Source organism: Mustela erminea, chromosome 1 (assembly GCF_009829155.1).
Source record: "Mustela erminea isolate mMusErm1 chromosome 1, mMusErm1.Pri, whole genome shotgun sequence".
Taxonomy (NCBI): Eukaryota; Metazoa; Chordata; class Mammalia; order Carnivora; family Mustelidae; genus Mustela; species Mustela erminea.
This window is the reverse complement of record NC_045614.1, coordinates 71,096,848-71,122,823: the sequence shown is the minus strand read 5'-3', so window position 1 is coordinate 71,122,823 and position 25,976 is coordinate 71,096,848. Positions and strand designations below refer to the sequence as shown.

The following is a 25,976-nucleotide window of genomic DNA, read 5'->3' as shown; positions in this document are numbered from 1 at the left end:
TCTTCTTTTTTTTTTTTTTCTTAAATTCCACATATGAGTGAAATCTGATCGTATTTGTCTTTCTCTGACTGACTTATTTCAGTTAGCATTATACTCTAGCTCCTCCATGTTGTTTCAAGTGGCAAGATTTCATTCTTTTTATGGCTGAATGATATTCCATGGTATGTATGTATATGTGTGTGTGTATGTGTATATATATATATATATATATATATATATATATATATATATACACATACCACATCTTCTTTATGCATTCTTCAGTGAGTAGACACTTGGACTGCCTCCATAATTGGGCTATTGTAAATAATACTGCAACAACCACAGGGTGCATGTGTCCCTTTGAATTAGTATTTTTCTTTGGGTAAATACCCAGTGGTATGGTTACTGTATCATAAAGTAGTTCTATTTTTAACTTTTTGAGGCACCTCCATCTAGTTTTCTGCAGTGACTACACCAGTTTGCATTCTCACCAATAGTACGTAAGGGTTCCTTTTTCCCCACATCTTCACCAACACTTGGTGTTTCTTGTGTTTTTGATTTTAGCCATTCTGACAGGAGTGAGGTGAGCTCTCACTGTGGTTTTGATTTGCATTTCCCTGATGATGAGTGACATTCAGCAACTTTTCATATGTCTGTTAGCCATCTGTATGTCTTCTTTAGAAAAATGTCTGTTCATGTCTTCTGCCCACTTTTTAATTGGATTTTTTTGTTTTTTGGGTGTTGAGTTGTATAAGTTTTTAAATATTTTGTTTTGTTTTTTTAAAAGATTTTATTTATTTATTTATTAGATCACAATCAGGGAGGTAGGGTAGAGGGAGAAGTAGGCTCTCTGCTGAGCAGGGAGCACAATGTGAAACTGATCATGGGATCATGACCTGAGCCGAAGGCCGATGTTTAACCAACTGAGCCACCCAGGTGCCCCGAGTTTTTATATATTTTGGATACCAATTCTTAACCAGAGGTATCATTTGCAAATATATTTTCCCATTCTGTAGGCTGTCTTTCTGTTGACTGTTTCCTTTGCTGTGCAGAAACTTTTTATTTTGATGTAGTCCCAGCAGTTTAGTTTTGCTTTTGTTTCCCTGGCCTCAGGAAACATATTTAGAAAAAGTTGCTATGTTTGATATTGGAGAAATTACTACCTGTGTTCTCTTCTAGGGTTTTTACAGTTTCAAGTCACACATTTGGTCCTGGCTAGAATTTTTTTCACTTATTTTTCTACTATCCACTCTCCATTTACCCTTCAAAAACAGGTTCAAGACCATCTTCCTATGTTGTTGACTTGATTTATTTTCCTTTCCAAGCATAATTTGGTGAGCTCACTTCTGTTACGATACTTGTTACATTTTATTAGTTTTTAAATTATGTTTCATCTCTAATCTGTGAGCAAGTTAAAAGCTCAGAAGTCTGATTATCTTGGTTTGAATTCTAGCTTTGTCACTTACTAGGTACATGTCTTTGGGCAAGTAACTAAGTATTCTATTCTTTAGTTCTATTGTTTATAGAGTAGGTTAGTACTAAGACCTTTCTTACGTGTTATTGGGAGAACTAAATGTGATAGTCTTCTGATATTCTGAGATACCATTTTTCTCATGCTAAACAATAAATGTTAAATATTTATTTTTATGGCTGTTTTTTCCACCTTTACCAGTGTCTGCAAAAAGAAGGCCCTTGATGTTTTTTATTTCTTAAAGGGAAGTTTTTCTATACAGACTTATAAATTAGTTTGTCATTTCAGTTAACCCTTTATAATTTGTATGTTTATCATAAGAGGCTTTGTTGTCTTAAAACAACAGTTTTTACTGGGAGCTGGATTATTTTGTTTTTAAATATGCGGACGTTTTCCAACTTTCTTATGCCAAAACAAGTAATGAAGGGGCAAGGTAAGCACCCTCTACTCCTTTACACAGAAGCTGGTGTTATCTTTCTGAGTCACAGTTAATGCACTTGGACTTGTCTGACGGATCTATTCTCCTGTCTCTGCAGGCCTTGTGTAGAATCACCCGTCATTCTCCTACTGCCTTCCAGAATGTTATTGAGAAGGTGGGACTGAACTCAGTGATAAACTCCCTGGCCTCAGCCATCTGCAAAGTTCAGCAGTACATGTTGACCTTATTTACTGCAATGTTGTCTTGTGGGATTCATCTTCAGAGACTAATCCAAGAAAAGGTTTGACTTCGATTTCACCTATTACTGTATTTTAAAAATTGTTGTTGAACCATTACAGTTGCAGGAGAAAACAAGTAATGTCATCTCTGTAGAATTTATTTTTCTTCTCAGGGGACCTTTTTGAACTTTGCCAAACCCCTGTACCACAGGCCATTCATCTGCAGATGTTGTAAGGGTCTTTTAGTGATTAAAATAGAAATCCAGTAAATGGCTCTGCCTGCATATCCCATTTTATTAATGAAAAGTTGGAAAATTTATGAGTCCTTCCTTTATGCTGGTATTTCTTAGGGCTCTTGTTCCTCAGCCCCCATCTCTTTCCCCATATGCTTTGTCTTCCCTTTATATCCTCTGGACTCATTTACCTGGATTCATTTCTTGCCCCTTTCCTTGTCCAGTATTTGGTTAACACAAATCACCTGGATAACTCCCTTTCTTCTCTTTTTAGCTTACTTTCTTTCTACTCCTTTGATAGTCCCTTATTTTATGTATAGTGGAGTTTTAAAATATTCAGTTCTGATCACAGAACTGTGTGGCTGTGAAGAAGTCTCTGTGGTAGCCTTCCCCAGCATGTCTTCTCAACATGTCTATCCACTAAAGAATGATCCAAGAACCAGAAGCAACAGGCATCACCTGGGAAAGGATTGGAAATGCAGCCCCTTGGGCCCTACCTTGGGTCTGCTGAATTTGAATCTACATTTTAATGAGATCTCTAGGTGGTTTGTTTGAACTTTATGATTTGAGAAGCCCTATCCTAGAATATTAGTGTTGGGTGAGGTGTTACCAGGTAGAAAATGTGGACCATGTTTATCTATATGTGTTTGGAAAACTTTGACTCAAAGTGAAAGAGATAGTTTTAACTGTATGGCCTTTCCCAGTGTTTTATATGCTCATGTGTATTTCGAATCTTCTCAAGGGGAATGTAGTGTTGGTGTTCTTTAAACTTACTGGACCAATTACCCTTTTTTTTTTTAGAGGGGAGATGCTTGTCAAACTGGAGATTTGGGAACTTAGTATAAACATAGTGCTCCTAACAAGTGGAGAATAGAACCACTTATGTACACTGTTTGCCTTGGTTCTTGTGTGTTAACGGTCCACACATTAAATCCTGGTTTTTATAATAAAAGTTCAAATTTCAGTAATTATGAATAATTATCTGATTTACATAGTAAACTTGATCTGTCAAAGTCAAGCTGGAGAGTAAACCACTTCTTGTCTTTACTCTGATTAATCTGATTTAGATTCTGTTAGGAAGTGTGAACCTCAGAAAAACCTATTTTTTTTTCCCCAACAGTCTATCTAATTTCCACTATTAATTTTCTAAGTCATTAAATATTGTTACATTGTATTAGAAAAAGCCCCACTTGAGTAGTTTTCTGTGTAAATTGTGATAAGAGGGGCTGAGAGTTTTTGCAGTTTGGCTTTTTCCCGCTTTCAGAACAGGTATGGATCGACTGAGTTTCAAATATGGTATTTCACAAAGGTAGTAAAATAAGATGCATTGATTAATGTGGTTTTGTAATTGCTTTATAATATATAGCATTCCATGGACTTTAACAAAAGGAATGATTGAACACTGAAATGTATTGAATAAGTAATCTTTTGATTTTGAGTAGTATTGGTACTGAAAAAAATTATTGTGGTAGAAAAGATGTAATACAAAATTCACAATCTTCACTATTTTTAAGTTTATAGTTTGTAGTGGTAAGTATATTCATACCGTTGTGGAACAGATCTCTAGAACCTTTTCATCTTACAAAACTGAAACTCTGTGCCCACTAAACATTAGGGTGCTGTGTTTTAAGGAGTCTGGGTTTTATGTGAATCTGTTTTAGTAGGCCTCTGACAGAGAGACAGCAGAGAAAGGAGGGCGATGCCTGTGCCTGCTTTTCTGGGGTAGAAGTCCAGGTTCCTCAGTGGGCTTCTGTTGACATCCCATGGGTACAGAGAGCCCCTCCTTACTGTTGGGCAGGGGTGCAATTCCACACTCTCCATAGGCCTTCTTTGATGCCCTCCCTGGCTGGGAGTGGGGAGGGCTTCTCATTTACTGTCTCCCCTGCCACTATGGATGGAACTGTGAGCCTCATTTCTGGTGAAAGTTGCTAAAGGTGTAAACTTCCCACTCGCCTTCTCTGCTGCTATCTTGGGGAGAGAGAAAGGAATCTGGTTACTCCTATTATGGGTGGGGGCCCAGGCTCCCCACATGGCCTGTACTGATACCAGGGTTGGGGGCGAATGGCTGTCGTTGGGTGGGTGTTACTGTCAGTTCTCCACTTGCATTTTTGTGGTATTGCCCTTGTGGGGAGAGTGTTGGCTATTGAGGGGAGGAGTTTAGGCTCCCCACTTGCCCTGGGCTGATGGAGATGGGGTCATGGTTTTTCTGTGATGTTCAACTTGAGTAGAGTAGCTCTTGTTTGAAAGTTTTCGATCTTCCTGGCCTGCCCCTTCCTTGGTTCTTTGGCTTGAGAGAGCTGATTTTTCTTATGTTTTGTGCCTATTGGTGTTTCTAGGTTCCTGGATATCCACTCAATCCAGGATATCGGTGGCAAAAAAAATCCAGTGAGTTCATTGCCATGTTGATACTCAGATCCTGAGTTTCCTACTGGTTCTGTCTTCTCTCTACCTTTCAGAGTTGTCTTATGTTTATATCCAACATCGAGGGTTTTTAGTTGTGCTTAGTGGGAAGAATAGGAAAAAGTGTACCTCCTCTCTCTTGTCCTTTCGTTTTTAAAATGTTTCTATGATAGGTTAGTAATATGCAGTGAATTCTCATTTAAAATGTAAGATTCTATTTGTAATTAATTAAAAAGTATTACCATTTATTGAACATTTACTATGGGCCAGTTAGTGACTTGCAATCTTGGGGTATTCACAGACGAAACTTAGTGTGTTGAGTAATTTTGTCAAGTTAATGGATAATGTCAGTGCTAGAGCTAATGCTGATGCCAGACAAATGAGGACACAGAACAATTTTGCATAGTGTTGATCCTCTGAAGAATGTAAAACAGAGTAATGTGATAGCACGTCTGTAATAGGCAGTGTGCAGGGAGTGCTTGTAATGATACTACCTGGGTGTGTATGGGGGGAAGTCAGGGAAGGCTTCTCTGAGGAGGTGTCATTCCATCTGAACCCTGAATGACAAGAAAGAGTTTGCTCTGTGAAGCTCTTGGGAGGAAGAACTTTGTAGTTCAGCTTCCCTGAGGTGTGAGAGATTCTGGGAGGGTCTGGAAAGAAAGAAGTTCTGCTGAACCTAGTGACCAAGGGGTGGGGAAGAGACCATTGGAGGGAGGCTGGGAACAGAGGGAGACCTAGATCATGTAGGGTCATGATATTGGCCTTCCTCACGGATTTTATTTTTATTTAAAGATTTTATTTATTTATATTAGAGAGAGAGAGAGAACATGAAGGGAGTGAGGGACAGAGGGAGAAGCGGACTCCCTGCTGAGCAGGGAATCTGATCTGGGGCTCCATCCTGGGACTCCGGGATCATGACCTGAGCAGGAGGTAGATGCTTAACTGACTGAGCCACCCAGGTACCACTGTTTTTATTTTTTTAGGATTTTATTTATTTGACAGAAATAGAGAGAAAAAACTAACACAAGAGTACACAAGTAGGGGGAGCTGCAGAGGAAGAGGGAGAAGCAGTCTCCCTGCTGAGCAGACTGCCCCGGTTGAGCTGGTCCTTGAGCCACATGATCTCAGGACTCTGAGATCATGGCCTGAGCAAGAGACAGACACTTCATTGGGGAGCACTCAGGCGCACCAGTGGTGTGTGTTTTTCATTACAGAAGGCACACATGGATGACTTGGCTCTTTCTTTTCCCATCCAAAGAGTGAGCAGTGGCTTCACGTCCAAGTCTACTCGTTCTAAGTTTCCTCACCTCTTCTCCTTGTAGTGGTTTTAGCAGCTGTCAGTGATAATTGCTGAGACATTTGTTTTGGTATGGGTGAAAATATCATTCTGACTTCATGTCTTAATTGAAATTGCTCTATAGAAAAAAGCTTTTATCAACTGCGTGGTTACCCTGAGGAACGGTTTACCTAAGATTGGCTTAGTGACTGGGTTTTGGAATCACGAGTTGGTTTTTCTAGCAGTCTCCAAAGACTTACTTTTTAGGATGGGGACTCGAAGGGATACTCATGGATTTTAATATTTTGGTATGTTTCCATTGTGGATGATGTTCTTTTTAGTACTGATAGTGTTGCTTCTTTAGCCTAAGTGGCCTCCTGGGTCCTTTAGTCAGAAATCCAGTAGTCTTTAGTTTCTTGCCTTCTGATGGAACAGTGTGTTTTAGGCTTCTCTTGCAGGTTTTATGTGCTGCATCTGGAACCACTTGTTCCTCCAAAGAGCCATGGTTCCTCTAGTGGGAAATAATAGTTAGAGACCACAATGTGTTAGGAGTACTCACTGCTACTGGGTTAGTTATTGTTTTGAGGCACTCCCAACAGATAGAGCAAGGAAATGACTTTTTATTTTTTTATTTTTTTTAAAGATTTTATTTATTTATTTGACAGTCAGAGATCACAAGTAGGCAGAGAGGCAGGCAGAGAGAGAGAGGAGGAAGCAGGCTCTCCGCGGAGCAGATAGCCTGATGTGGGGCTCGATCCCAGGACACTGGGATCATGACCTGAGCCAAAGGCAGAGGCTTTAACCCACTGAGCTACCCAGGTGCCCCCAGGAAATGACTTTTATTTTTTATTTTTTTATTTTTTTTATTTTTTAAAGATTTTATTTATTTATTTGACATAGAGAGATCACAGTAGGCAGAGAGGCAGGCAGAGAGAGAGAGGAGGAAGCAGGCTCCCTGCTGAGCAGAGAGCCCGATGCGGGACTCGATCCCAGGACCCTGAGATCATGACCTGAGCCGAAGGCAGCGGCTTAACCCACTGAGCCACCCAGGCGCCCCAGGAAATGACTTTTAAAAATACGTCTGCTTATGTTGGTATTTCCAATTTCAGTATTTTGGTTAATTTATTTTATATGATATATATAACTTATAATTTAATAATAAAATTATTTTATAGTAAAAATAAAAATATATTTATATTATTTATATTTTATATTTATATAATAAATTTATATATTTATATATGCAATAAATATGTTTATGTATTTATACATACATTTATTTGCATATAAAATGTATAATATATCCACTTATATATAAAATATATTATATATTTATAATCATATATAATTATTATATTATACCATTTATATAGTGTATATAATTATATTATCATTAATTATATGCAACATTTATGTTATTATAACTATATAATATATAATATATGAATATTAATATAATGAATATAATTATATATAATTGTATTTACATAATATGTAATATATAAATATATAAAATAGAAATAAATGTATATATAAACATATATTTATAATAAAATATATAAATATATACATAAGTATAAATATGTATATATATTTATAAATATAAATGTATATTTATAAAAGATATTAAATTATATATTTATATAAAATTTATATTTTATTAAAATATTAAAAATAATAGAATATAATTTATCTGATACTTCTTTAAGTTGAAAATCTTGCTTTCTATTGGCATTAACATAATTTCTTACATGTTTTACAGTACTTATAGAAGTCTCAGAATAACAGTGATATTTTTAATATTGTTATGATTTCTGAACACAACCTAGGATTTTTGTGCAATTGTTTTAGTGCTTAGGGTATGTCCAACTAGATGTGTAGTCAGATTAGTATGTGGTAAATTCTTTTCAAATAATTGTTTTTTGTTTGTGTGTGTTAAAGCACCAACATAATATGCCCTTAAGTATCATTTTCTTTTTTTACTTGAGAGGATTGCTTTACGTTTGATTTAATTTGTTTTATAATCATGTAAAATGTTGGTATTGTTTTAATGTCAGCTTACAGAGAATCCATTCACAGGAAACTGCTTTCCATCTCTACACTTTTCACTTGTTCCCTTCTTTACCCATCAAATGTAAACTTTTTTTTTTTAAGATTTTATTTATTTATTTGGCAGACAGAGATCACAAGTAGGCAGAGAAGCAGGCAGAGAGAGAGGAGGAAGCAGGCTCCCTGCTGAGCAGAGAGCCCGATGCGGGGCTCGATCCCAGGACCCTGGGATCATGACCTGAGCTGAAGGCAGAGGCTTTAACCCACTGAGCCACCCAGGCACCCTGAATGTAAACATTTTTATTAGTATCTGTTTAAATCTTCTATTTAAAGAAAATGGAATATAAGCAACTATGTCTCTCTCCCTATTATCTGTTTCTCTCTTTATATCGATGCAATTTATCTATGTATTTATCTCTGTGTATTTGGCTCTAAAATTTTCATTAAAATTTTTTTTATTTTTTAGTTTTTTTATTTTTAGTTTTTATTTTTATTTTATAGTTAATTTATTTTATAGATATACTGTTTATATCTAGCTCTTTACTTCATTTTATCTACCTCCCCGCTACCCACCTCTTCATCATGGTCCCATATCTATGGGTAAAGGATTAAGAATTGTACTTTCAGTTAACTTTCCAGCTTTTTCTGGAAACCTAAGACCAACCTGTCATTTGTGGTGTTGTTGGGAGAGAGACTGGTGCCTGTGGGCTACGAAGCTTCTAAGCCAGGCTGACTCCCATAACTACCCAGTGTGGTCCTTTTCTAACTATGCCTAACTGTGCTCCATAGGCTATGGCCAGAGCAACTTCAGATGCTGCCCGCGCCCAGCAAGCTCTGGTTCCTGAGCAGACCGGTTGAAAATGTGATCTATGGTCATCTTTTGCATCAGTATGTCTAGTTGACACTAAAATGACCCATGGGTGGGTGCTGTATTATTCTCTTCTTTCTTTAGACAAAAGGACAGCATATGCCATTTTGAACCTTGTAGAGGTTTTTTTTTTTTTTTCATGTAGTAATGTATTTCAGAGATCCCTGCATTGTTGTTAATAGATATGTTCTTGTAGGTGCCCCCCACCTTTTTAAAAACAGTGCTTCATAGTGGATGCACTACATTTTATTCATCCATTCTGTGTTTGAAAGGTATTTGGCCATTAGGTCTCTTTTCTTATCAGGCTAAAATATGAAAACTTGAAAAATTTTAAAAGAAAATGTAAGTGGCTATTTTTATAACCTTGCTGAAGGAAAGTTTTCTTAAAGTGTAGTATCCAGCGCATAAAAAATAGCCTATGTATAAAAAGGAAAAGACAAGACAAAATGAACATAGGCTATGAAGACTTACTTCATAGAAGAAGAATCTAGAATGGTCAATAGTGTTGGGAAAAGATGCTCACACTGATTGTTGGTGAATAAAATGAAGGTTAAAATGAGTTAGTTTCATACACTTTAGGTTGGCAAATATTTAAGTCTGACAGAGTTGTTGGTGAAGGTGAAGTGGTATAATCACTTTAGAGTGCAATTTCATACTCTCTAGTGAATTTGAAGATGCACATAGCATAGCAATATTTCCATTAGGAACATATCCTTGTACAGTTGTATGCAGAAACAGTATTTGTCTCACAGCATTTTTGTAGTATCAGAAGATGGCAAACTGTGTGTAAAATTCAATCAACAAAGGATTGGGAAATTAAATTGTAATATATCCATATGATGGAACAATACATAGCAAGTAAAAATGAATTAGCTAGACTGAAAATGTATTGATGTGGGTAAATCTCATAAAACTGAGTGAAAAAGGTAAGGTGAAAAGGATATGGACAAAAGAATAACATACACAAAGTTTAAAATATGCAAAAATACTTACCTATTTTTTATGGTTACAGAATTCTGTTGTAACCACCAGAGTTCTGAGAATACTTACCTTTTGTAATAGAGGGCAACAGCGTTAGCTGTGTCTCTGTAATATGTTGTTTCTTTAAACAAAAAAAAAAGGAATTTGGGTTTATTTTTTTAAATACTAAGATTTGATAGAGTTGAATGGATTTTTATTTTATTTATTTTTTAAAGAATTTTTTCCGGTTCCAGAATTCATTGTTTATGTGTGTAAACATTGAATGGATTTTTAAAATAACTTTTCTGTATCCTTGAGATGTTTCATAATTTGGCTAAAAGGATTCATGTTATAGCACTCAAGTTATAATTTACCTTTTCTTCACTTTTGAAGTTTCTGATGATCTCTAAGGAGCATTCAGTTTTCTCCTCGAGATTGTGTGTGTGGTGATTGTAGCTATGGTGTTAGGTGTGATAGTCTTACTACCACATGGATAATTTTTACCTGTATGCAGTATGGTCTGAAAGGAGAACCGTAGTAACATCTCATAGGTAACTCATTTGTGATTTTTTTTTTTTTTGAAGTGCAAGAATTCTTCAAAATTCTGGTGTTAGGATGCCTGGGTGGTTGGTTGGATATCTACCTTCAACTCAGGTCATGATCCCTGGGGTCCTAGGATCAGGCCCCACCTCCCTGCTTAGCAGGAGTGGTCTGCTTCTCATTCTCCTTCTGCCCCTCCTCCTACTTGTACATGCTCTCTCTGTCCCTCTCTCTCTTTCTCAAATAAATAAATAAAATCTTTAAAAAAATATGGTATTTACTAATAATATGACTACCAATGAAATACATAAATCTTTTAGTTTACATTTATTGAGTTCTGGTATCATTTGTGAGTCTAAGCTTCCTTTTGTTCTTTAGAAATGTACTTGAAGGTAGAAACACTGTAATATGTATTTAAATAATATTTATTTAAACTCAATTTAGTGAACATATACTGTATTATTAGTTTTAGGGGTAGAATTTCGTTTCATCAATTGCATATAACACCCAGTGCTCATTATGTCAGGTGCCTTCCTTAATGCCCATCATCGAGTTACCCCATCCCCCACCCATCTCCCCTCCAGCAACCCTGTTTCCTAGAATTCAGAGTCTCTTATGGTTTGCCTCCCTCTCTGTTTTCATCTTATTTTAATTTTCCTTCCCTTCCCCTATGTTCATGTGTTTTGTTTCTTAAGTTCCACATATGAGTGAAGTAATATGATACTTGTCTTACTCTGACTGACTTATTTTGGTTAGCATAATACCTTCTACTTCCATCCATGTCTTTGCAAATGGCAAGATTTCATTCTTGATGGCCAACTAATATTCCATTGTGTGTATATACCCCATCTTCTTTATCTTTTCATCTGTCAGTGGACATCTGGGCTCTTTCGATAGTTCGGCTATTGTGGACATTGCTGCTATAAACATTGGGGTGCAGTTGCCCCTTGAAATCACAATGTATCCTTTATATAAATATCTGGTAGAGTAATTGCTGGGTTGTAGGTGGTTCTATTTTTAACTTTCTGAGGAACCTCCATAGTTTTTCACAGTGGCTATACCAGTTTGCCTTCCCACCAGTGTAAGAGGGTTCTCCTTTCTCTGTATCCTCACCACCATCTGTTAGGTTAGGTCCTCAGTTAATTTTAGCCATTCTGACTGGTGTGAGGTGGTATCTCATTGTGGTTTTGATTTGTGTTTCCCTGATGATGAGTAATTTGAACATTTTTTCATGTATCTGTTAGCCATTTGTATGTTTTCTTAGGAGAAATGTCTTTTCATGTCTTCTGGCCCATTTCTTGACTGGATTTCCACCCCCCACCCCATTTGTTCTTAAAGCTTTATAGACAGTCTCAACAATATATAGGGTTTTAGGGACCTTATTATCTCATTGAAAATAGTATGGATTCCTAAACCAACGAACTTTGAACATTACCACCTGTGTTTAATGGAAATATTCTGGCAACTTGGTAATGTCGTACTTTATGATAGATGAGATGGAAGGTGATGTAGGGATGAGACCCCATGTCACCACAAAAATAACAAGAAATTATCCTTACCCAATTTATAAGATGTATGTGATGGAACGTGTTGTAGGCTCACTCAAGGGAGCTGGGGAGTGAGTGTCTTCTGTGACAGGCTGTGTTATTAGTTGCATCACTTGTTTTGGATATAAGAAGTGTTCTTATCCTTTTTTTAATTCTGTCTTAAACATCACAAAATTAGTCATCTTCTTTCAATTTGCAGGCCTTCATGGTTGACTTTAGGCATACTGGTTTAGTTAAGGGGAGAATTTGAAGTTAATTAAAAAAAAAAATTTCTTTAAAGAAGTTTAGCTTCCAGAAATAATATTTGCCATCTAAAAGCCTACCAGATATCCCTCTGCTTTGTGATTCAGGAAGTATCATTCTATTAAATTCACATATGAAAAAAAATTTACATAAGAATTCTACAACTTTCAGTGACAACATTGCACTCTGTAGCATTGGAAAAATTATGATTGGAAAGAGTACTCTGAGGGAAGAGGTGTATTGCTTATATGAAATATTTGAGTTATTTAACACTGGTACTTGTGGTATGCTGATGAGATTGGGAGGTTGGCCACAGCTCTTGTGTATGCATTCTTGTTTCTTTGTTTCGGTCTTTTGGGCTGTGGTCCATGTTTTGGACTGATGGTTTAGGAAGGCCTTGGTGCTTTTATTTAGTGTATAAAAGATCTGATTGCTGGTCATTTTGTGCTTTGCAGAGTGCTGCCAGCCTGGTACAAAGAGTGGATTTTGAGTAGGATACATATATACACTTGAAATAGTTATTTAAAAATATTTATATGCTTGTTGATTTGTCCATATATCCCATATGTGAGATTGTGTCTTTGTAACTTATTTGAGATTATAATAATTTACTGATGGGATTATTCAGATGATAGAATCAGTGTCATAGCCCCTTGCCTATGAATCCTGTTGAAACTGAGACAAACCCAAAGGTAAACATTATATAATAGAGTGTTCCTGTTGGGGTAGATTTGGGGAGGAAGAATGCTGTTGTTACACAGAATTTTTTCACCTCCTCAGATCTCCTTATAAAGGTATCAAGTTATTCCACCAATGCCAGAATAGAAGTGAGTGCAGTAAAATTGTGAATGGCAGTGTGGGGTCAGCAGCTGTTTGGGAGGTTGGGGAGGGAAGGAGAAGGTGTCTTCTGTCAGTCCCAGCAACTGGGAAATCTAAGAATTTCTGGCAAGTACTCACTCTCTAGCAGAAAATTCCCCACTCAAAGGGGAAAACCTGGCCTGTTCTTAGATTAGTCATTGAGAATTGGGGACACTTCATAGGTTCTAGTGCGTGGTTGAGTACGGAAAGACTGGGGAGACTCGGGTGGGCAAGAGAAACATAAGCCCTTCCAGGTTTTCATAAATACCCAAGAAAAACTCTCCTAGGAAGCCACTCCACGCTGGACAAACTAAAACTAGAATATACATTAAATATGGTAAGAATTCTGAGAGAAAGGATGTAGAGGACGTTGCATAAGGCAGCTCCTAGAAGGTGCTGTGGAGTTCACTTCCAAGAGGCCATATGTGTGAACATTTCAGAGTCACAGCAGAGGAAAGAGCCCTCAAATCACAAAAATAACAACTAATCTTGGCCTATCCTCACTGTCCACACTAGAATCTTCTCAAAATTACAAGAAATCCATTTAGTTCAGACACCAACAAAGCAAAAAAGTTATGGTCAAAAATCCGTGAAAAGATAGTATAAAAGAATGTAGGAAGGTAAGAATAAGTGGTTCTGAATAACATCCCCCTGGACAGTGGAAAATTATTAATAAAAACATGGACACAAAGCATATGAAATCTTTGAAACCTAATATTAAAAAAAATCAAAATGAATTAGGAAATTTGGAATGGAAGCTATGGAAGAACTGCACAAGTCAGAAAGAGGAGAGGGGAAGCAGAACTGGGCTGTAGGGAAGTACAAAAAGGTGATATTATCTTAGGAAAGATTCCAAAATAAGGGGAAAAGCAGTAATGAAGATTATTGAAGACAATTTATAAAGGAACACAAAGGGAAATAGGCACTAACACTTTTGTCTTATAAGGTTAATAAGAATAGAAAGGAAAGTGGAAAAAAATCGAGCAAATTAAGGGAGAGATGAAAAGCATCCCAGTGACTGTCTTAGATATAGAGGAGACAAAATAATCCAACATAGAAGAAAACTAAGTCACTAAAACAGAACAAATACTAAAAACTACAATCCAGACAATATTTTCCTGAATAAAAAGAGTTCTTGAATGTACAAATCAAAAGGACATACAGTGTATCTAGGAAAATCATTCTACAATAGCAATAAGACAACGTTTTAAAGAAAAGCCCTTTGAGCATCTAGGCAAAAGGACCTTGAATTTCAGCAAGTCAGTTACAAGGAAACGATAATTACACTGGCATTGGACATTTCCATAGTGACCTGGGTTGCCACAATTCAGCTCCACTTACTCCTCAGGTATTTAAGATTTTTAAGAAAAGACATTAGCCAAAGATTTTATATTCAATTACATTGGGTCTTTGTGATAAAAACCACAGGTAGATGTGTGAACATGGAAGAGATAGTTCCTGTGAGCTCTTCCTGAGGCTTCCATCAGAGAATGAACTGCAGACAACCAACAATGTTTGAATAAGCTAAGGCTAAGTAATGAGAATCAGGTTGATAGATTAGTATGTCATTCTAAACCTGCAGTGACTGTCTCCTTCCCTCCCCCACTCCCTCTCTCCCTTCCCTCACTCCATCCATCCATATGCATACATAGATGTGAATACACGCCTATGTGTGTATACAAGTACATACAACGAAAAGGGGTTAAGATGTGAAAGTTAACCTAGTCCATTGCTTTGTAGATAAATCACTGGTGTGATTTAAAAATACAACAACCCTAAAAACTCTGTCTGATTGTTGATGTTAGGAAATTGAAAGCATATAAAACTCCTGGAACCAGGGGCGCCTGTGTGGCTGACTTGTTTAAGCCTCTGCCTTCGGCTCAGGTCCTGATCTCAGGGTCCTGGGATGGAGCCCCTCATCGGGCTCTCTGCTCAGTGGGGAGCCTGCTTCCCTCTCTCTCTCTCTGCCTTTCTCTCTGCCTACTTGTGATCTCTCTGTCAAATAAATAAATAAAAACTTAAGAAAAACAAAAACAAAAAAAACAAACAACTCCCGGAACCCTGTTGTATTTCTGTTAATTGAGCTTTGAAAACGCACATCAACTTGTTTAAGTTTCACAGGTTCAAGCATCTGCCTTGGTTATGTTTTTCCTAAGGTAAGTGACCTCGAAAGTACTTTGTAGGTGGATAATCGGTAATGCATCCTTTGGACTTCATATGCTTTGGAGGTTAAAGATTTACACATTAATTTTTAAAGGCATATCATATTGCACAAGTGAGTTTATTCATGCTCACTGGTAAGAACGGTTTCCTTCTGAGTGTTATTGACTAGAAATACTGCCTTCTGAAAATTTTTTCCTTTATTATTAAGCTTGACAATAGCTGCTGTCCATTTTTATTTTAGCAGTCTAGGTTGACTGAAGTTGTTGCTTCAGATTTTGTGTTTTGCCCAAGTAGCACATTAGCAATTAATAATAAACCAGAAGCTGTAGACCACTGTTATTTGGAAGTACCAGGAAAGATCAATGAGATATCTTATGCATGTAAAATGTAGAAAAATTTGAATGCTAAGCCTACTTAGTTTTTTTTTCTTCTGAAAGTCACTAGGCATACTGACTCAATGGTCTCTAATTAAGCATTTAAAAGATAGTAATTTATGCATATTCATCAGACCATGAGTTTGTATTGTGGTATTTTTAGTCTATCTACATTAATAAATGTGCTTTGTGAGACATTTTAGTTAGATACTTGGCTAAAGTTTAAGGAAGTGTAACCCAAAATCAATTTCAGATTTAATCAGTACTTTAAAAAAAAATTTCCATTGCTATTAAACAGGAGAAAACTGTGTCACTGATTTCTCCTTGTTTTCCTGGAGGCGATTATCCGTTGATGGCCAGGCTGTACTCATTGATTTTTACCTGTGACAGTTGATTGAAGCAGATCAGTTTTTCCTCTTGAGATTTGCAGGAGATAATGTTGAAGTTCTCTACCTCATCATTATTTTTATTCATCTAATAGTTTTGTCTTTATGGGAAGTAGTAGAGGGATGTTTTATTCTTTTGCTGAATTTTGATGACGGTTTCATTTTGTTTTCTCTGGAAGCTTCACATATTTTGACCAATTCTTGTGTTGTGAATATTTCATCATCTCTTCGTTAGGTAGATCTGTCTACTGTGAAATCACTGCCGAGTACCATCTGATTGTTGGACATGAACTTACTATGCTGTGGTTTGGTTATAGACCTACACAGCTTCTGCATTTTCTTCCCCACATGTAATATTTAGGCATGTTGAGCTGAATGGCAAGATGAATTCAATCAAAGCTGAATACATAGTGGACTGCAAACTGAAGTAACCTGAGGTCATTTTTGGTTCTCTAAAGGTAGTTTTGATTATTCATCCTGGACACTGAGTCTTTGCCTACAGCCTATGGTCTTCCCTCCTCAAGTGTTATAAGACTAACACTGTTCAAGAGGTGTGGTGCATGTAGTTTAGGATTAATTTGGAGTCCTGAGCAATTAGTTGTAGGGAATCAAACTGTTCATTTTTTCAGTTATGATTAAGTGAGAATTTATTTAGGGCATAAGATGTTTTTAGGCCTCAATCAAAAATTGTTATCTGTAATATACTGCATCTTTTCAAGGAACTCAGAGTTACTGTGTCACAAACAAATCTCATATATAGTTTTTTTATTTTTAGTATTTGTTATAGTTTTTCTTTTTTCCCAACCAAAATTATAAATTATTTTAGTTTTGCAAGATTGTTAATAATGGCTGCATCCACTACATCAAGAAGAAATACAGTAGACCTCATCACTTACTTGGGGATGTTTCTATGTTTTAAAATTATGGCTGCTATTGTACAAAATTTTTTTTATGCCTGGAAAGTTCTTGTCTTCCATTATATCCTTAAGCTGTATTTCACTCATCTTTCCTCTGTAACAAACTACTTCAAAATGTAGTGGCTTACACAAGGGAAGCAATTCATTTTGCTCACAAATCTGTAATTCTGGTGAGACTGTGTGAGCTGGAAAGATTGAGTGGGTTTGGAGAATAAATTTTCCAGATGGTTGATTCACATGAGCAGCAAGTTGCTGCTAGCCATTCAGTGGGCACCCAGCTGGGGTTGTGGGCTGGGAGCCTCATTTGCTTTCCATGTGGGCCTCTGAAGGTTGCCTGGGCTTCCTCACAGCATAGTGGCTGGGTTCCATGAGTGCTCTGAGAGGGGTGACCGGGTGGCACAGTCTGTTGAGCATCCGACGCTTGGTTTTGGCTTCGGTTGTGATCTTGACGTCATGGGATCAACCTGCATTTTGGGCTTCATGCTGCATCCACATGGAGTTTGCTTGAGTTTCTTCTCTCTCCCTCTGAACAACCCCCTCCACTCTCTCACTCTTTCTAAAATAAATAAATAGATCTTAAAAAAAAAAAATAAAGAAAAAAAAGAAATATTTCCTGAGAGAAGCAGGCAGAGGCCACATGGCCTTTTCTGACCTGACCTTGGAAGTAATGCAGTGCCCTCCACCCCCAAGCGCATTGTTAATGTTTGCTGTGGAAGAAGACAATGAAACAGGAAGTGGGGTAGATACAGTCCTTGCTACAGTTATGATTTACTTAACAGATCCCCTGTTTTGGGATATTAAGATTGTTGCTTGTTTTTTTCTGTCATGTAAGCAACACGACCACAAATATAATTGTACTTAAAGCTCATTTTCATCACTTTGTTAGGAGAAATTGTAACAACTGTGTCAGAAGAAAATAACATTTTTAAGGCCCTTGAAAAATAACTCACTTTCCTCCCAGCTGGAGGAAAGGTTGAACACTTATTTTCATATGGGATATATTTAAGATTTACCTATTTACCCATGACCATGCCAACACTGGCTGCCATTCATTTTCATCTTTGCTGGTCTGCTTTGCAATGAAATTTGCATTTCTTTCTCTACTAGTGAGAGTAGATGATTTATTTCCTTGTTTGGCAGCTTAGAGTTCTTTTATCAGTTGTTTGTTAGTTCATATGTTTTTTAACTGGAGTGTTCATAAATTTTTTATTTGTAAAAGTGATTTATACATATTTCAAATACTTTTTCCCAGATTATGTGTTTATTTTGACAGACGGATAGTAGCATAAGGCTGTTCCCCCACCCCTTATTTAATTTAAATTTTTAACGACCTGTTCAGAGTCTTTCTAATGTAAATAAAACTCTCAATAAATGAATAGACTGTTTTTTATCTTTTTTATTTGCTAAAGTCTTAAATATACCTCTGATTGTTTTCCTCTTTTTATTGTTTTATTTATGTTTCTCATACATGTTTCAAAAACTTTAGTTCTTGCAGCCCTTTATGATGTGTTTTGGTAATTGTATGGAAAATACATTATTTAATATTTTTAGTTATTTTAGGATTTTTAAGTTGGACAAAAAGCCTTCGGTCATTATATCAAGCCTGTGAAAATGTCAGTGTAATCATCTTCGTTTTATTTTAAAGTTGAGGAAATGGAATCCTAGAGAGGTTATTTTGTCAAGGAATGTGGTGTTCATACTCCAGTTTGCTTGGCTCCCAACTGCAAGTTCTTTCTCTGTCCATATATTATGCTGCCACTGCCGTTGTTTGAGTTCTCTTACCACTCACTCAAAAGCTATGGTTTTCTTTGTCGAGTCATACATTTCTCTCAAGTATTTTCTTAAATGGTTTGTATTTTTGTTGTTTTATCAAAGGGATTCATCTTTTCATGGCCTAGTAGAGTGAAAACTATGGAGCTTTGAGTTCTATCTTGCCACTTTCCTAGGCACTTGGAAAAGAAAAAGCACTAATTATATTTTTGGCTTAATGCTTTTGGGCTTGAATGCATAAATGCTAAATCTACGAGTACTTAAAAGATTTAAATGTTTAAAATATAAGAAGATACTTTCTAATATACCTAAAAATCTGTGGCAAGAGTATTCACCATTTGTAACAGTGTAATTAAGTTAATGTAGATTTTCATTTTCTTGATTTCTTTTTTTTTTAAATTTTTTATTTTTTAAAAACATATATTTTTATCCCCAGGGGTACAGGTCTGTGAATCACCAGGTTTACACACTTCACAGCACTCACCAAAGCAAATACCCTCCCCAATGTCCATAATCCCACCCCCTTCTCCCAAACCCCCTCCCCCCAGCAACCCTCAGTTTGTTTTGTGAGATTAAGAGTCACTTATGGTTTGTCTCTCTCCCAATCCCATCTTGTTTCATTTATTCTTCTCCTACCCACTTAAGCCCCCATGTTGCATCACCACTTCCTCATATCAGGGAGATCATATGATAGTTGTCTTTCTCTGCTTGACTTATTTCGCTAAGCATGATACGCTCTAGTTCCATCCATATTGTCGGAAATGGCAAGATTTCGTTTCTTTTGATGGCTGCATAGTATTCCATTGTGTATATATACCACATCTTCTTGATCCATTCATCTGTTGATGGACATCTAGGTTCTTTCCATAGTTTGGCTATTGTGGACATTGCTGCTATAAACATTCGGGTGCACATGCCCCTTTGCATCACTACGTTAGTATCTTTAGGGTAAATACCCAATAGTGCAATTGCTGGGTCATAGGGCAGTTCTATTTTCAACATTTTGAGGAACCTCCATGCTGTTTTCCAGAGTGGCTGCACCAGCTTGCATTCCCACCAACAGTGTAGGAGGGTTCCCCTTTCTCTGCATCCTCGCCAGCATCTGTCATTTCCTGACTTATTTATTTTAGTCATTCTGACTGGTGTGAGGTGATATCTCATTGTGGTTTTGATTTGTATTTCCCTGATGCCGAGTGATATGGAGCACTCTTTCATGTGTCTGTTAGCCATCTGGATGTCTTCTTTGCAGAAATGTCTGTTCATGTCCTCTGCTCATTTCTTGATTGGATTATTTGTTCTTTGGGTGTTGAGTTTGCTAAGTTCTTTATAGATTCTGGACACTAGTCTTTTATCTGATATGTCGTTTGCAAATATCTTCTCCCATTCTGTCAGTTGTCTTTTGATTTTGTTAACTGTTTTCTTTGCTGTGCAAAAGCTTTTGATCTTGATGAAATCCCAATAGTTCATTTTTGCCCTTGCTTCCCTTGCCTTTGGCGTTGTTCCTAGGAAGATGTTGCTGCGGCTGAGGTCGAAGAGGTTGCTGCCTGTGTTCTCCTCAAGGATTTTGATGGATTTCTTTCGCACATTGAGGTCCTTCATCCATTTTGAGTCTATTTTTGTGTGTGGTGTAAGGAAATGGTCCAATTTCATTTTTCTGCATGTGACTGTCCAGTTTTCCCAGCACCATTTATTGAAGAGGCTGTCTTTTTTCCATTGGACATTCTTTCCTGCTTTGTCGAAGATGAGTTGACCATAGAGTTGAGGGTCTATTTCTGGACTCTCTATTCTGTTCCATTGATCTATGTGTCTGTTTTTGTGCCAGTACCATGCTGTCTTGATGATGACAGCTTTGTAATAGAGCTTGAAGTCCGGAATTGTGATACCACCAACGTTGGCTTTCTTTTTCAATATCCCTTTGGCTATTCGAGGTCTTTTCTGGTTCCATATAAATTTTAGAATTATTTGTTCCATTTCTTTGAAAAAGATGAATGGTACTTTGATAGGAATTGCATTAAATGTGTAGATTGCTTTAGGTAGCATAGACATTTTCACAATATTTATTCTTCCAATCCAGGAGCATGGAACATTTTTCCATTTCTTTGTGTCCTCCTCAATTTCTTTCATGAGCACTTTATAGTTTTCTGAGTATAGATCTGTGCCTCTTTGGTTAGGTTTATTCCTAGGTATCTTATGGTTTTGGGTGCAATTGTAAATGGGATTGACTCCTTAATTTCTCTTTCTTCTGTCTTGTTGTTGGTGTAGAGAAATGCAACTGGTTTCTGTGCATTGATTTTATATCCTGACACTTTACTGAATTCCTGTACAAGTTCTAGCAGTTTTGGAGTGGAGTCTTTTGGGTTTTCCACATATAGTATCATATCATCTGCAAAGAGTGATAATTTGACTTCTTCTTTGCCGATTTGGATGCCTTTAATTTCCTTTTGTTGTCTGATTGCTGAGGCTAGGACTTCTAGTACTATGTTGAATAGCAGTGGTGATAATGGACATCCCTGCGGTGTTCCTGACCTTAACGGAAAAGCTTTCAGTTTTTCTCCATTGAGAACGATATTTGCGGTGGGTTTTTCATAGATGGCTTTGATGATATTGAGGTATGTGCCCTCTATCCCTACACTTTGAAGAGTTTTGATCAGGAAGGGATGCTGTACTTTGTCAAATGGTTTTCAGCATCTATTGAGAGTATCATATGGTTCTTGTTCTTTCTTTTATTGATGTGTTGTATCACATTGACTGATTTGCGGATGTTGAACCAACCTTGCAGCCCTGGAATAAATCCCACTTGGTCGTGGTGAATAATCCTTTTAATGTACTGTTGAATCCTATTGGCTAGTATTTTCTTGAGTATTTTCGCATCTGTGTTCATCAAGGATATTGGTCTATAGCTCTCTTTTTTGATGGGATCCTTGTCTGGTTTTGGGATCAAGGTGATGCTGGCCTCATAAAATGAGTTTGGAAGTTTTCCTTCCATTTCTATTTTTTGGAACAGTTTCAGGAGAATAGGAATTAGTTCTTCTTTCAATGTTTGGTAGAATTCCCCCGGGAAGCCGTCTGGCCCTGGGCTTTTGTTTGTTTGGAGATTTTTAATGACTGTTTCAATCTCCTTACTGGTTATGGGTCTGTTCAGGCTTTCTATTTCCTCCTGGTTCAGTTGTGGTAGTTTATATATTTCTAGGAATGCATCCATTTCTTCCAGATTGTCAAATTTGTTGGCGTAGAGTTGCTCATAGTATGTTCTTATAATAGTTTGTATTTCTTTGGTGTTAGTTGTGATCTCTCCTCTTTCATTCATGATTTTATTTATTTGGGTCCTTTCTCTTTTCTTTTTGATAAGTCTGGCCAGGGGTTTATCAATTTTATTAATTCTTTCAAAGAACCAGCTCCTAGTTTCGTTGATTTGTTCTATTGTTTTTTTGGATTCTATTTCATTGATTTCTGCTCTGATCTTTATGATTTCTCTTCTCCTGCTGGGTTTAGGGTTTCTTTCTTGTTCTTTCTCCAGCTCCTTTAGGTGTAGGGTTAGGTTGTGTACCTGAGACCTTTCTTGTTTCTTGAGAAAGGCTTGTACCGCTATGTATTTTCCTCTCAGGACTGCCTTTGTTGTGTCCCACAGATTTTGAACCGTTGTATTTTCATTATCATTTGTTTCCATGATATTTTTCAATTCTTCTTTAATTTCCCGGTTGACCCATTCATTCTTTAGAAGGATTCTGTTTAGTCTCCATGTATTTGGGTTCTTTTCAAACTTCCTCTTGTGGTTGACTTTTAGCTTTAGAGCATTGTGGTCTGAAAATATGCAGGGAATGATCCCAATCTTTTGATACTGGTTGAGTCCTGATTTAGGACCGAGGATGTGATCTATTCTGGAGAATGTTCCATGTGCACTAGAGAAGAATGTGTATTCTGTTGCTTTGGGATGAAATGTTCTGAATATATCTATCATGTCCATCTGGTCCAGTGTGTCGTTTAAGGCCTTTATTTCCTTGCTGATCTTTTGCTTGGATGTTCTGTTCATTTCAGTGAGGGGAGTGTTAAAATCCCCTACTATTATTGTATTATTGTTTATGTGTTTCTTTGATTTTGTTATTAATTGGTTTATATATTTGGCTGCTCCCACGTTGGGGGCATAGATATGTAAAACTGTTAGATCTTCTTGTTGGACATACCCTTTGAGTATGATATAGTGTCCTTCCTCATCTCTTATTATAGTCTTTGGCTTAAAATCTAATTGAAGTGATATAGGGATTGCCACTCCTGCTTTCTTCTGATGTCCATTAGCATGGTAAATTCTTTTCCACCCCCTCACTTTAAATCTGGAGGTGTCTTCGGGCTTAAATGAGTTTCTTGGAGGCAACATATAGATGGGTTTTGTTTTTTATCCATTCTGATAGCCTGTGTCTTTTGACAGGGGCATTTAGCCCATTAACATTCAGGGTAACTATTGAGAGATATGAATTTAGTGCCATTGTATTGCCTGTAAGGTGACTGTTACTGTATATGGTCTCTGTTCCTTTCTGATCTACCACTTGTAGGCTCTCTCTTTGCTTAGAGGACCCCTTTCAATATTTCCTGTAGAGCTGGTTTGGTGTTTTTAAATTCTTTCAGTTTTTGTTTGTCCTGGAAGCTTTTAATCTCTCCTTCTATTTTCAATGATAGCCTAGCTGGATATAGTATTCTTGGCTGCATGTTTTTCTCGTTTAGTGCTCTGAAAATATCATGCCAGCTCTTTCTGGCCTGCCAGGTCTCTGTGGATAAGTCAGCTGCCAATCCAATATTTTTACCATTGTATGTTACAGACTTCTTTTCCCTGGCTGCTTTCAGGATTTTCTCTTTGTCACTGAGACTTGTAAATTTTACTGTTAGGTGACGGAGTGTGGGCCTATTCTTATTGATTTTGAGGGGCGTTCTCTGAACCTCCTGAATTTTGATGCTCGTTCCCTTTGCCATATTGGGGAAATTCTCCCCAATAATTCTCTCCAGTATACCTTCTGCTCCCCTCTCTCTTTCTTCTTCTTCTGGAATCCCAATTATTCTAATGTTGTTTCGTCTTATGGTTTCACTTCTCTCTCGAATTATCTCCTCATGGTCCAGTATCTGTTTGTCCCTCTTTTGCTCAGCTTCTTCATTCTCTGTCATTTGGTGTTCTATATCACTAATTCTTTCTTCTGCCTCATTTATCCTAGCAGTGAGAGCCTCCATTTTTGATTGCACCTCATTAATAGGTTTTTTGATTTCAACTTGGTTAGATTTTAGTTCTTTCATTTCTCCTGAAAGGGCTTTTATATCTCCCGGGAGTGTTTCTCTAATATCTTCCATGCCTTTTTCGAGCCCGGCTAGAACCTTGAGAATTGTCATTCTGAACTCTAGATCTGACATATTACCAATGTCTGTATCGATTAGGTCCCTAGCCTTCGGTACTGCCTCTTGTTCTTTATTTTGTGGTGAATTTTTCCGCCTTGTCATTTTGTCCAGATAAGAGTATATGAAGGAGCGAGTAAAATACTAAAAGGGTGGCAACAACCCCAGGAAAATATGCTTTAACCAAATTAGAGGAGATCCCAATTCGTGAGGGGGGAGAAAGGGGGATAAAAAGAGGTTCAAAAAGGAGAAAGAAAAAAAAAAGAAAAAAGAAAACAAAAGAAAAGAATTAAAAAAGAAAACAAATAAAGAAAAATACAAAAAAAGAAAAAATATATATATTAGATAAACTAGTTAAAAAACGTTAAAAAAGAAAAAGGTAAAAGTTAAAAAAAATTTTACCAGAAGGCGAGAAAAAAAGCAAAAAATGAAAAAGAAAAAAATTAAATTAACTGCAAGACTAAAAAAATTCACAGGGAAAAAGCCATGAGTTCCGTGCTTTGCTTTCTCCTCCTCTGGAATTCTGCTGTCTCCTTGGTATTGAAACCGCACTCCTTGGTAGGTGAACTTGGTCTCGGCTGGGTTTCTTGTTGATCTTCTGGGGAAGGGGCCTGTTGTAGTGATTCTCAAGTGTCTTTGCCCCAGGCGGAATTGCACCGCCCTTACCAGGGGCCGGGGTGAGTAATCCGCTCAGGTTTGCTTTCAGGAGCTTTTGTTCCCTGAGCGCTTTCTGTAGAGTTCTGGAGGACGGGAATACAAATGGCGGCCTCCTGGTCTCCGGCCCGGAGGAGCCGAGAGCCCAGGGCCACACTCCTCAGCGCGCCCTCAGAGAACAGTGCCCAGTTACTCCCGTCTGCCTGACCTCCGGCTGCGCTCCGAGCTCACCGATCCTGGGACTGGTTCAAGGTAACCCCGAGCTGTGAGCTTACTGTCGGCTCTGTCTCTGTAGTCGGCTTTCTCGTTCCAATACCCGCAAGCTCTGTGACACTCAGACACCCCCGATCCTTCTGGTACCCTGCGGGACCTGAGGCCACGCTGACCCCGCGTGGGCTTCGCCCCAGTTTAGCCTCTGGAGCGATGTCCCTCAGCGGAACAGACTTTTAAAAGTCCTGATTTTGTGCTCTGTTGCTCCGCCGCTTGCTGGGAGCCGGCCCCTCCCTCCAGGGTCTATCTTCCCGTCGCTTTGGATTCACTTCTCTGCCAGTCCTACCTTTCAGAAAGTGGTTGTTTTTCTGTTTCCAGAATTGCTGTTCTTCTTCTCTTCGATCTGCCAATGTGTTTGCAGATGTTTGCAATCTTTAGATAAGCTATCTAGCTGATCTCCAGCTAGCTGAAGTAGTCTCAGCCTGCTACTTCTCCGCCATCTTGACTCCTCCTCTTTTTTTTTTAAAAGATTTTATTTATCGACAGAGAGAGACCACAAGTAGGCAGAGAGGCAGGCAGAGAGAGAGAGAGAGGAGGAAGCAGGCTCCCTGCTGAGCACAGAGCCCGATGCGGGACTTGATCCCAGGACCCTGAGATGATGACCTGAGCTCAAGGCAGCAGCCCAACCCACTGAGCCACCCAGGCACCCCCATTTTCTTGATTTCTTATTCATACTAAAGTCTTAAGCTGTATTTTTTGTCAGGGAGCTGTATCTGTTTATTTATTTATTTGTTTTTTTAAAGATTTTATTTATTTACTTGACAGACAGAGATCACAAGTAGGCAGAGGCAGGCAGAGAGAGAGGGGGAAGCAGGCTCCCTGCTGAGCAGAGAGCCCGATGTGGAGCTTGATTAGGACCCTGAGATCATGACCTGAGTCAAAGGCAGAGGCTTTAACCCATTGAGCCATCCAGGCGCCCTGAGCTGTATCTGTTTAAATACAGATTTCCTTTGTTAATTGCTATGAATTCTTTTTAGTTCCTTTT

General features: G+C 37.7%; 1 protein-coding gene across 2 annotated transcripts in view; it reads left to right on the top strand.

Annotated features, from left to right (window-relative positions):
- The window catches only part of ULK4 (unc-51 like kinase 4), a 628,848-nt gene that overhangs the window by 131,937 nt on the left and 470,935 nt on the right, over nt 1–25,976 (top strand). For both annotated transcript variants that reach the window (XM_032312841.1, XM_032312747.1), the window contains exon 21: nt 1,990–2,172. In XM_032312841.1, coding sequence (XP_032168732.1) covers nt 1,990–2,172 — 183 coding nt within the window. The remainder of the gene's footprint in view (nt 1–1,989; nt 2,173–25,976) is intronic.